Genomic DNA, 12,609 nt, shown 5'->3' on the forward strand with positions numbered 1-12,609 from the left:
CATAACTCTCATTTAAAGTTTGACATTATCGATCAGAAATGAGCCATGAAGTGTGTGTGTGGGCGGGGAGGTAGTTTAGGCTGGCAATTATTCTGCAGACCCTTTGCTCAGTTCCCATCCTTGTAACAGCAACTTAGATACTGACATTACGGCAGAGGACTGTCCTCATAAACGGCCAGGAGATGCAGGCTTGCTTCAACGATCATTACTATCTTTCTGAGGCTTCTTTGTGAATCTTGAAACTTGAACTTATTCAACTGAAAACTTCCTGATTAGTGATAGTCTCTGTGCACGATATTACAAGTGACCTCTTTTGTTTCATCTACAGCTCCCAGATACTTTGAATACGGATTTGCACAGTATTCATTACATGCTTATGGAGAGAATCAAATTTAATCCCAGATGTGTGTGTGATTTTTCATTGCGTGTGTGCAGGTAGTCCCCAATCAAATAGATATCCTGCCCTCATCTGACCCTGCTTTCACCAACTGTCACAATAAATTAGTATAAAGTTGTAAGGATTTTGGTCCAGAGTGGGACAAATGTTGAGCAGCAACACAGAAACAAGGAATGGATTTTCTACCTTTCTCTGTGCAGATATTTCAAGAATAAAACTTAAAATTTGGGAAGCAAAAATTTCATTTTAAGTGAATTATTTTGCAAAATCAGCCACCTATTTTGTTTTAAATGATAATTTAAATAAATTTAATTTTAGCCTATTTATTTAACTGAAATTACTCTTTTAAAACAACAACAACAGGGAGCATCTGACTGCTTTTTGCCCATTAAACTGTCCCACATTCAGCAGGCCTTCAGCACCCATTTTTCTGATGTATACTTCGTTTTATTATTTCGGTGTTTCAATCATTTTTTAAAACATGGAAACCATTGTAGGGACTAGGGCCCAAGAAAAGTGCTGACAGAGAGAAGAAAGAACGATCTCAGGGATGTTTCCATATTGGATTCTTATTGCGATGCACACAGTGCCGTTTTCTCAGCAGATCTGAAAACAAGGAATGTTTTACTGCATCTGAGCATAGTGGTGAATCACATCTTTAAAGTGCCGTGTTTCACAGCATGTTAAAACTCAGGGGTCTACTGACAGTTAAGAAAAGTTACTGTAGATGTGGGCAGTTTGAGGCCTAGTTCTCAATCAGGTGGGAGAGAGAAAAAACCCATGTTTATGCTGTACCACTTCAAACTGCCAGCAGGCGCTCATACATCAAAAGATAAACATAAAATGCCCTGCAAAAGAAAACTATATATCTAATAAGGATTCTAGCTTAATCTTCTCCCTGACATTCTAGTTTTCTGTGTGTAGGGAATTTCTTATAAGGAGAAATCCTTCACATGAGTTCCCAAGTGTAGTCTGAAGTGTAACAGCCCAGACGCAGGTTCCCACCTTAGTGAGAAGAATGAGGCCAATATCACTTTAGAACAGGGGTGAAAAGACTTCAAGCTTGCAGAACTGACTCTTTTTTTTTTTACTAGAACCCTCATACTTCAACTACAGCTTGGTGCAAAAGACTCACACTTAGAATTAAAGCAGAAACAGCTCTTTATGTCCACTGTTGTTTGCAATAGTAGATCTACCACAGTAGAGAGCCCCCATCATCTTTAAAGATGGCAGCTCTCTTGCGGGAGGGTGCTGCTAGGTGTGAGTGAATGGGTAAAGTAAGTCTCGGAGACTCATCCAGCAAGTTTTTTGGGGGTGCAGGCGTGTGGGGTCCAATGGACTCTGGGTCAGCCTCTCACCTGGCTTTCCCGGGTGCCCGCCCACCAAGAATGTGCTCAGTGGGCACCTCGGAAACTACAACATCCTATCTGCTTCAGATCCAAAGCAGATTGAACCAGATTCAAAGCAACCCCAGGTGGATCGGGGCTGATTCAGAAGCTCCAAATTGGCCTCCAAAGCAGGCCAGGGGGTCCCTACACAGCCTTACTTTAAATCTGCCACTGAATGAGAATAAAGGCAGTCACAGCTGCTCCTTCCTGCTTCTGTCTGTCTGTCTGTCTCTCGCTCTCTCTCACACACACAAACTCCTCCCACATGATACAACTGGAATGTAGTGGATGTACATTAGGACCAGGGGGAGGGGGGAGCCTCTGTAGCTGCTTCATCTCTTGATTCAGGAGCATATCAAGGTAAAGGGGACCCCTTTGGCTTTTAATGTGGTCTTCTTGATCAACTTATCAAAGGCAAAGGACAAATATCTCCTAATGTTTGTGGAGTTATTTCATATAGATGTGCCAGCTGTATTTATAGGAAAGAGGGCCCTTACTGCCATATCGAAATAAGGAGAGATTGAACCTTAAACCCAAACATATGGATTAGTAAGAAGGACATCTGCAGGAAGACTGAAAGGTTGCTTTGCTTATCTATTGGCTTTTATACACAAGGCATTTATTGTGCACTCGTCATTCCCTAATCACATTTGCTTTTGGATTCTTTGGACTATAAGAATATAAAAGAACTGCTGGATTTCACCTGGATGGGGAGTGCTTCCAGGTAGGAGCCAGGAGCTAGTTGAGGGCAACACCCACTGCTTCTTGCCTGAGGAGAGGGAGGCAACAGTCTGAGAGAGTGCTGTAGAGGGGCTTTTGTTTAAAATAAGACTTGATGTTTGTTATTAAAGCAGAGTATGTGTGGTTCTGTGGGGTGAAACATAGGCAACGTCTTGATGCTTCAGGTCCATTTCTGTGTCTAACCAGCACTTTTAGTGAGTTTTTTAGAACAGGGGAAAGGCTGCGTTTAATTGTGAAAACAAAGGACACCACTTTTTCACTTGTGTATTTATGTCACTCTGCTATACCACAGTGCCACCTAGAGGTTATGTAGCAAAAAAGCAGGGAAGGAAATGCTCCTTAGGTAGTGCTCAGATCTCAATTCTGTGTCGAAACTGAAAGTAGATACAGTATAGTAAATTAGCAGCCTTGTGTAGAAAAGTTCTATGTGATAGCTATTTCTGTCCTTTACTGACAGCAGTTGGAAAAGAACTATGGCTGAATTGAGACGTATAGAGCCAAAGACTTCTCAAAATCATTTCATTTTGGACCATGAGAAAAGGGATGGAAGAGGATGCAGAGTCTTCAAAACCAGTGGTGTAAACCTGGCATGGTGTTTGTATGCTGAATGATTTCAAGATTGCTTCTCACAATGTGATAGCATGGGTTTCCCACCACCCCATGGGTCTGTGTTCTTTTGAATAACTATTGCTTACATAACCTGTACATGCAAGCAGTACTGGCAAGATTGTCTCAGAACTGACCACAATCTGGGCTAGTATTTTTGGAAAAGATCTGTAATTCTGAAGCTGCAGGATCCAGGCCCATTGTTTGTTCATGCTCTGTATTGAACAAATCAAACCACAGTTCTTGGATGCTTACAATAGAATCAATTTAATGACTCACCAGTGTCCTAGCACTCAAACCTCTGAGGTCATGTACCAGATTTTTGGGACTCTCATCTTCTCTTTAGTTATAAGCCAGTTAGTAAACCAGAATCAAACAATTCGCTAAAGGAGTGGGTGGAATGCTGGATCAAACTGGGACCTGCAAATGTAATTTTAATTGGGGAGTTATTGTCTGTTTTTGTTTAAAGTTTCATTTCACAGGGTATTTTTAAAGTGTTCTAAAAAGTGCCTTTTGGCTCGAAACTATTTTATGACTCTTGCAAATAGAACTACAATTTCTACACGCATATCACCCTTACAACTGATACTGATTATCATGCTTTCTCTGTACTATAAACAGGGTCAGGGGGACCGTTTAAGAGCTTGGCATCTAAATTACTGTTGGATATTCAGCAATTTGCGCTCTCACCCTCAGCCAGCAAAATAGATTCCTGTGCAAAGGCAGGCTGCTGCAGGCAAACCCCCTTGTAGTATGGGGACCCACATGTATAAAAATGGGTTGCCTGTGCAGTTCCCCAGGCTAAATAACTGCTTCTAGCAGTAAGGTGCCATTCTTGAGGTTTGACTGAGAAGCTAATGCACAGCAACCAATCCATGGTGGTCGCAGATCAGATGTGCATTGCATCACAATCCACAGCCAAGCACATGTTCCCATATCACACAACACACCCGCTGCATAGGGAGGCATTTTCATATCAGTCTGTTAATGTGGCTGTGTATGAAGGAATTTGAGTCTGTTGTGTTGTGCCTAACACCAGTTGGACCTGACAGCATCACAACTGCTGAGTTATGTCTTCAACAGCTTGAAAGGTGATATGTATACACATAGGGTGACCAGATTTGGGAAACCAAAAAAGAGGACACCAGGGGTGGGTGGGAAAGCAGCTTTCTGGGACCTCGGAAACCATATCATTCCCCCCATCACCTTAAAGGCCTTTATTGGAGGAGGGGAAAGCATGTCACCCCACACACACTGTTCCAGGAATGACATGCTTTCCTCTTTAAGGCCCCCATTGGAGCAGTGGGGGGGGGGGAATGACACACCTCCAGAAAGCATGTCATCCCCCTTGCCATGCCTAATGGTGGCCTTAAAGGGGGAAAGCACGTCACTACATGACATTATAGAAAATTGCAGAAAATCCCACCTGACACCCAGGATATAGCAAAAACCAGGCCACATCCAGGGAAATCCTGACAGTTGGTCACCCTATATACACATGACCCAAGACATCCTGATGACTGGCAAAGACTGAATATTAGTCATTTTTGTGGCAATGATTGATGAAGCAAGACTCCACCATAAATGAAGAGCAAGCAGAATAGAGATAAAGGCAAGTGGTCCTGTGGCTCACCAGTGATGCATCTAGGGCTGGACCTGAGGGATGAAGTCTAGGGCCCCATAGCCCAGAGAGTGGGTGGTAATGGGCCAGTGGCAAACAGGCCTGGCACTGACATCTGGGTCCACTGGGGATGCTGCTGCTTGCTGTAGCACTTTAATAATAATAAAAATAATAATAAAATAATAATAATTTTTAAAAACCAAGTATAGTCAGAGGGAGGTCAGGCAGGTATTATGTGTTTACAGATTCTCATTTTATTATTTGTCCTTTAAAAATATATTATCCTTTTCTATAACAAAATGGTACTTATTCCCAAGCTGTTAAGCACCAGGGCAGCCAAAGCAAGCTACATTTTATCCCTGCAGTCATGGCAGTGCTATGATTTAAGTAAGTTTAAAATGCAAAAATGCAAATCCTCCAAGTATTTCTTCTTATTATTTTACTGAGGTTGGCAAGCAGTATTTGCGGAGGGTGTGAGCATTGCTGCAACATCAGGAACGTAGAAGCAGCTATAAAACATGGAGTGGGGATGGGGTGGGGTAAGAAGAGAAATGTTAGTTATGTCCCTTCATAACTGAACTAGTACACCTGGCCGTCTAAAACAGTGGGGGCCATTAGGACCAGGTTCTAAAATTACCTAGCTGGTAGTTGCCCCAATGTGGCTCATGCTGGAGGGGTCTGGGCCTTTCAGACGGAAAAATAATAATAACCCACATCTTCACACAGTTGGGCATTTTCTAGTATGATAGCTGGGTTGTGGTGTCTGATGAGAAGAGGAGATGAAATCATAGGTCAAAGCAAGCTGAAATCAATTCCAATTCCAGGCAGGTAAGGCAAATGCACAGAGAGAACCAGGTAGGAGTATGATGGTTGTTTTATTGCCACATGACAGGAAAATTCTTGCCAGCATGAAATGGAAAGAGGAAGATACTTGCCTATGTGTCTATATGATAACTTAGGTGTGTCTATAGAATGTGTCTTAGGTGTGTCTATAGAATTGTTTTTCCCATGTTATGAAAACTATGATGTAGTTTGAAAACTTGCATTTTCCTTGTTTGCATGCAACCACCTGGGCAATATTTAAGAGATTCAGACCTCCATATGCCAAAGGCATAGCCCATGTTTCAAAATTCCCCCACTTCAAGCAGTCAGGGAACATCTACTTTCCTATTTTCGAGGGCTTCGGGAACATAGAGTGTCAAGGACGGACCCCTCACTTTCCCTGCATGGCTGCAGTAATGGGTTGGCTCCACGTCAAGGACTTTTGAATGTACAAAATGGAGCAACATTCAATAGTATAATTGATTTGCAAGGTCCCAGAACAATAAGGTTGAAGGAAGGAATATAAAGTTCTTCATTTCATTTCTTTGCTTTGTTATCCACCTGGGATGTCTTGGATATGTTTGGCTATAAGCCCAACAACAACAACAATTTTCACATAGAGCTCCAGTTCTTGACCTAGAATGTGCTTTCTGAGTGACTTTTCTATTTATTCATTGTTTAGGTCACTTCCTGGGCAACAACACTGTTATTGATGTGCTGAGACTAGCCGGATTTGAAGTGGAGCATATACCTGCAGGACAACCAATAGAAAAGTAAGCTTAATTTCCCTTTATTTCTTCTTTTCATGCAAATAAGCAAATCCATTTCACTAGCATAAACCAAAACCCAGCAATTTCATATTTGAATTCTTTAAAAACTCTCATGCAGATGCCGTTCAGACCCAGTGATCATTTTAAATTTGTCAGTAAAGCATATGGGCCTCTCATTCCCAATGATGTCTTGTGTATTTGAGATGACATGTGCCAGGGGGGAAGGAACAAAACTCCTTTGAGTCCCGTGCTCATCCCTCTCCATGCTGGCATTCCACCTTTGCTAGGATGGATCATATCCTGAGTCAGCTTTACATGTACAGTTGCAAGTAGAAGAAAATGTAAGTTTTGACCCTGAAAAATTCTGAAAGGGTTTATCTTACCAATATAATTTGGTGCTTGTAAAATGCACCATACTTTTGTGGCCAATGAATGTTTGAAAAATCTGCAAATTTACTAAGAGTAATATTATCTTGCACCTAAAATTGGGTTTTGAAGGGCTGTGCACTGTAGTATTCTAGTGATTTTGGAAGATGTCTTCAGTGTCTGGAACTGACTTCTTTGGAATTTACACTCACACAAACACAGGTTTAATCAAGGAACAAACAAACAGCTGTGTGCAAACACTGTATAAATATGGTTATTTTTTAGACTTTTATAATGAGGAACTGAATAAATGATCTCTAATAAAATAGAAGCCTATTAATTGCAACAATGTCTTGATCCAAATATAACCCCATCTCCAATTCTGTTTTGTCTTATACCCATATTTATCCTACATGCCAATTGTGACTTGCTTTTCTGTTGGGATAATGAACCCCTAGATTATTCCCCAAATTGCTTATAGTCATATAGATTTCAAGGACACAAATAAACATATTGCCTCGGTAGTTCTATTCATGAAGAAAGTATTATCAATTGTAGAATTCAATGCGGAAGAAATGCAACCTTGTCAGCATACGAAGCGATGATGAGCACAAAATACTGAGCCATAGCTGAAGAACGGAGTAGATTCTGAGAAATCTGCAATGATAGAGAGTCATCACTGGTCACAGGTGCTTCCTGAATTGCGCTTTTTAATCTGCTCCCTCAGATTAAATGGGCAGCAGCTGCAGTATTTGGTTTGCTCACTGGAATTTGTACAAAATGGAACTTCTTTTCTTTACTCTTCCTTCTGCTTTTCCCTCTAAAAGAGTAGAAAAGATAACAAAAATATTTGTTGTTACCTTGAATCAAAGCACTCAAAGATTTATATAACGTTTGCTGGGTTCATACGTAATAGAAAACCATGGCCACAGACCTGAGTGTTCCCTTCGGTTTTCCTCTTCTTTTGTACCTGCAAGGAGATTGAAAGCTTCCAGTTCCGATTTTAAACAAATCAGTTTTGTCCTGACTTCCAAACTTGCTGGACTGTGGTTTCTTTAAATTACGGCCTGCTTCTTACATAATTACAACCTAGTTCCTTGTTTTTAACCCTGGGTTGTCATGAGTCAGCCAATATGCTAGCTCACATAGCGTGATCGCTGCCATGTAGCTCCTCTTCCCAGTGAGAGCAATCCCTAGGTTGTTTAGCATGACATCTGAACTCTGACTTGCCTCTCTCACAATTAAGGATGTTGGAGAAATCTGTATGGGGGAGGGGGTGAAAATTGCTGAGCTTTCAGCAGCTTGGCCCCCTGGACTCCGGCTCCCTTACCCGTGAGCTGGCTCGACTCGTTCTGTATTAATTTGGGCCAGCTCACAGATTCTGTGGGGTATTCCTCTTAAATCACCATTTACACAAACTGCAGCCAAAATTTGCACAAATTGAGACCCCTAATGTCCTTAATTTGTGCATATTAACCAAATTACGGCCAAAATTTGCACAAATTATGCAAATTGTAGCCTGGTGATTTAAGAAAAGAAAGAAAAGAGGTCACGGCTCAGCTGGCAAATGCAAGCTGAGCTGGGGGCTCTGGGGAAATCCAGTGAGCCCTAAAAGGGACAGACTTCCCTGCGAGAGCCATCTGTACCCATAGGGATTGGCAGACTCACTCGCGTCTAGCTCGTTGGACACTCGCCAAGCTGCCACCTCCGGCTCGGATCGCAACTTCAGCTTGAGGCTTGGCAAGCGTCTGACGAGATTGCAAGCTCGGCTGCCCTCCTCTAGAGCCTCCATTGCTGGGCATGATTTCGGATTTCCTACTTTTTGTAAATGGCGGATGTAAATGCCCCAATTACGCAATTGCTGCCCATAATTTACAGAGCCTCCATGATGCGCAGTAATGTCACTCCAGAGCCTCCATTATGCGCAGTAATGGGGCTCTAGACGAGCTGCTGGGCACTTGTTGGGCTGCACTGATGGAAGAAGTGCAGCACTGCAAATGTAACGCGGCCTGACGAGCTCAGTCCAGGGAAGCGTATGCGGGGGAGTCCGTTAGACTGTCGGATGCAGTTGGGTGGCTGCAACGTGCCTGCCTACCCATGTTATGCCAGAGTTGGACCCCTAGGTTGTTTACTTGCTCTTACTGGCAAGAGGAGCTAAGTGGAAGCTAACAAGCAGTATGAACTAACATGCTGGCTTGTTTGTGACCACCCAGGATCATTATTTTTTAAAAAATCCTAGGTTGTCATTACGTGCAAATTGGGCATATGCTTAGTGAGAATGAGCTAGGATCGAGGTGGCCTGTTCTCATGCCATTGTTCAAACAAATCACAGTCCCTGAATATGAACATCATGGGTAACTGTGGTTATGAAATAGAGGTATGAAAGAGGAGTTGAAGCAAAGGAGAGCAAGCGAGGCTGCCTGAGGCTTACTGTGGTTATTGTACCAGGAAACCAAGGTTTCCTATTATGCCTGAACCTAAGCCATTGTGCATATTTTTCTCCCAAGTTTCTGGAGAAGAAACCAAGCAAACAAAAAAGCCAAACATTTTTTGAACTCACTGAAAAGTATGTATTTAAAACAGACTGGCATTTTATCTTTGCGTGTGTGTGTGTGTGTGTGTGTTGCTCAACCATTTTAAATCAAAAATAGTTTTTATTAAGCATATTTTTGGTAAGGCACTCCTGTTAGCTCACACATACTCCTATTAGCTCACATATGCTATGTTGTTTGATATATTTATTTATTTATTTATTTTATTTAAAGCATTTTTATAGCGCTGCCTCACCATTTCTGGCATCGAGGCACTCTACAATAACATATAAAACAATTCCATTAAAACCCTCAACCCACATTAAGACAATTCCATTAAAACCCTCACCTTCAAACCATTAAAAGCCCTCAACCCCAATTTAAACCACCCCCTCCCCAAACTCTTGTGAAAATAAAAATGCCTTACAAAGGTGTTTGAAGCAATTGAGAGTGGGAGCCTGTCTAATCTCCAGTGGCACATTATTCCATAACCGGGGGCCACTGAAAAAGCCCTGGCCCTGGCACATTCCAATTTGTAGCAGGGGACCATCAGGGCTTCCTGCTCCTGAGAGCGAGTCTGCCAATGGTGAGACACAGGAGAAAGGCGAGTGCTCAGGTATCCAGGACCCAAGCAATGCAGGGCTTTATACATGGTCAACAAGACCTTGTAAGCGCACCCTAGCAGCCACCGGCAGCCAATGGAGCTCTTGAAGCACCAAAGTGATAGAAGACCACTTTGGGAGTCCCTTGACCAACCTGGCTGCTGCATTTTGTACAGCCTGTAGGCGTTGGATTTGCTTCAAGGGAAGCCCTGTATACAACAGGTTGCAATAGTCCAGTCTGGAAAGAACCAGGACTGTGATGGTAAGATCAGCCTCTGACAGAAAGGGGCAAACTTGGCAGAGCACATGGAGTTGATAAAAGCAACTCCGAAACACGGCCCCCACCTGTGATGACATAGTTAGGGACTAGTCAAGAATAACACCCAGGTCCTGCACTTCAGTCACAACCCTTGGTTGGATTCCTGAAATAGGCAGATCTACAAGCTCCTGCCTCAAATTTGCCAGCCGCTGACCTCGGCCAATCACCATCAGCTCAGTCTTCTCCAGGTTAAGCTTTAGTTTACTCCTAGACATCCAGTTACAGATCTCAGCCAGGCACCAAGACAGAGTAGCAACTGCCTCGCCAAGGTCAGACCCCACCGAGATGTAAAGCTGGGTATCATCAGCATACATATGGTACCTCAGCCCATGGGCTCTAATTAACTCTGCCAGCGGCCTCACATATACATTGAACATGAAAGGCGAGAGGATGGATGTAGCTTATTTATCTGTTCTTTTAAAAATATGAATTCCTTCCAGTTGTGCCAAGTTGTAATGAGTTTTGAAAAGTATGTATTTGTTTATTTATTTATTCGAACTATTTTTTCTAAAAATAGGATTTTCATCAGCTTATGCCAAGTTGTAATGACATTAGAAAAGTATGTATTTGTTTATTTGTTTATTGAGTTTTAGGAGCTAAGAAGAAGCTAAATCCTGTTACCTTTACTAGCCAAAACCATTCAATAATATCCTAATTAAATCTTTAAAATATGGGTTGTTTTTTACTCTGCTAAGTATGTGTCTTATTCTATATTTCATTAATCTTTGGATTCTGAGCAACTTGGGCTATGAGATCCTTTCTTGTGCAGCTTGTAAAACTAAAGGGGGATTCCTTTATCAAAATGTGAAGCCTCAATAGGCTTGATGGAGCAGTTTATAGTAGGTCTCTCCTCTTCTCTCCTTCATGTGGGATACAGCTATCAGTGGCTACTAGTCATAATGGCTAAATATTATTTCCAGGATCAAGCGTCTGGAGCATCTCCCCTATGAGGGAAGGTTATAACAGCTGGGATTGTTTAACTTAGAAAAAAGCGAGGCTAAGGGGAGACATGATACAGGTGTACACAAATTATGCATGGTGTGGAGGATGTGGATAGGGAGACATTTTTTCTCCTTATACCATAATAGAAGGAGAAAAAAAATCAATGAAGCTGATTGGTGGGAGATCCAGGACAAATAAAATGAAGTACTTCTTCCCACAGCGCACAGTTAAATTGTGGAACTCACTACGACAAGATGTAGTGATGGCCACCAATTTGGATGGCTTTCAAAGGGAGTTGGATAAATTCCTGGAGGAGAAGGCTATCAATGGCTACTAGCCCTGTGCTACCTCCAGTATCAGAGGCAATAAGTCTATATGCACCAGTTGCTGGGGAACATGGTTTAGAGGGTGCTGTTGCACCATGTCCTGCTTTGTTGGTCCCTGGCCTACAGCTGGTTGGCCACTGTGTGAACGGAGTGCTGGACTAGATGGACCCTCGGTCTCATCCAGCATGGCACTTCTTAGGTTCTTATAAAAATCTTGCCTGTGTATACCATTTGGTGGGGAACATAAGCAGGAGGGTGCTGTTGCATTCATGTTTTGCATTGGGTTAGACATCTAGTTGGCCACATTGCAAACAGAATGCTGGCCTGGACTAGACAGGCCTTTGATCTGATCCAGTACAGCTCTTCTTATGTTCTTACTTCACTATCCCAGCCTTCCTTTCCCACCTGGTTTTATATGACAGTATGATTTGCAATAGCTTCAAAGTGGGATGGATGGAGATTAATCGGAATGCTTTAGTATGCATGTGCGCACATGAAATCTTAGTCTAATCTAAATTTGGGGGAGTATAAACACTGCGTGCTTTGGAAATTGGTCACTGGAAATATGCACGCCAGATTTGCAAGGAATTCCCATCTGCTCATAAAGTAGTTCCCCTTGTGATTTTATTACATTCATATCTCCAATTATCTTTCAGTCATGAAAGTTAGGAAACTTGGCTGTTCTACTTAAATTTTATATAAAAGAATTAGTGAAAATGCTTTAAACTAAGGTAAAAAAACCACCTTACAATCTGATTCTTGTTGGTTTCAGTTATCTAGCAAGATGTCCCCAGCGCAACCTGTGATAGCCTTCTAATTACTGCTTCTTAAGAAATTGTGTTAATCTGGTAATAACATTTTGGTGGTTAACCACCAAATTTATATCCACCCATGCCAGATTTTTTTTATTATCATATCCTGCATTGCACACTGGACTTTCTAGGGATCATAAGAAAGATACAAGAAACAGAAAAACTTTTCAGCTTTTCACTCAGTTCTTCATAATTTCTAGCTTGATGGGAAGGGAGCTTTTGAAACAATAAAAAATACAGGTGATATGCTACCAGTGCTCATTTGCTACATGGCAAAATGGCACAGAGTTTTCCATCCATACCAATTTCCTATAAGCCAAGCAGAAGCATTATTGAAATCTCTGTAAATTTGATTGCTTGCAAATC

The 12,609-nt window shown here is 42.0% G+C and overlaps 1 protein-coding gene across 1 annotated transcript in view; it reads left to right on the forward strand.

The window, feature by feature from the left end:
• The window catches only part of TRABD2B (TraB domain containing 2B), a 338,890-nt gene that overhangs the window by 301,041 nt on the left and 25,240 nt on the right, over window positions 1–12,609 (forward strand). The window contains exon 5 of the mRNA XM_063118425.1: window positions 6,258–6,348. Within this exon, the coding sequence (XP_062974495.1) occupies window positions 6,258–6,348 (91 nt within the window). The remainder of the gene's footprint in view (window positions 1–6,257; window positions 6,349–12,609) is intronic.

The sequence above is a fragment of the Elgaria multicarinata genome, chromosome 1 (genome assembly GCF_023053635.1).
Source record: "Elgaria multicarinata webbii isolate HBS135686 ecotype San Diego chromosome 1, rElgMul1.1.pri, whole genome shotgun sequence".
NCBI lineage: Eukaryota > Metazoa > Chordata > Lepidosauria > Squamata > Anguidae > Elgaria > Elgaria multicarinata.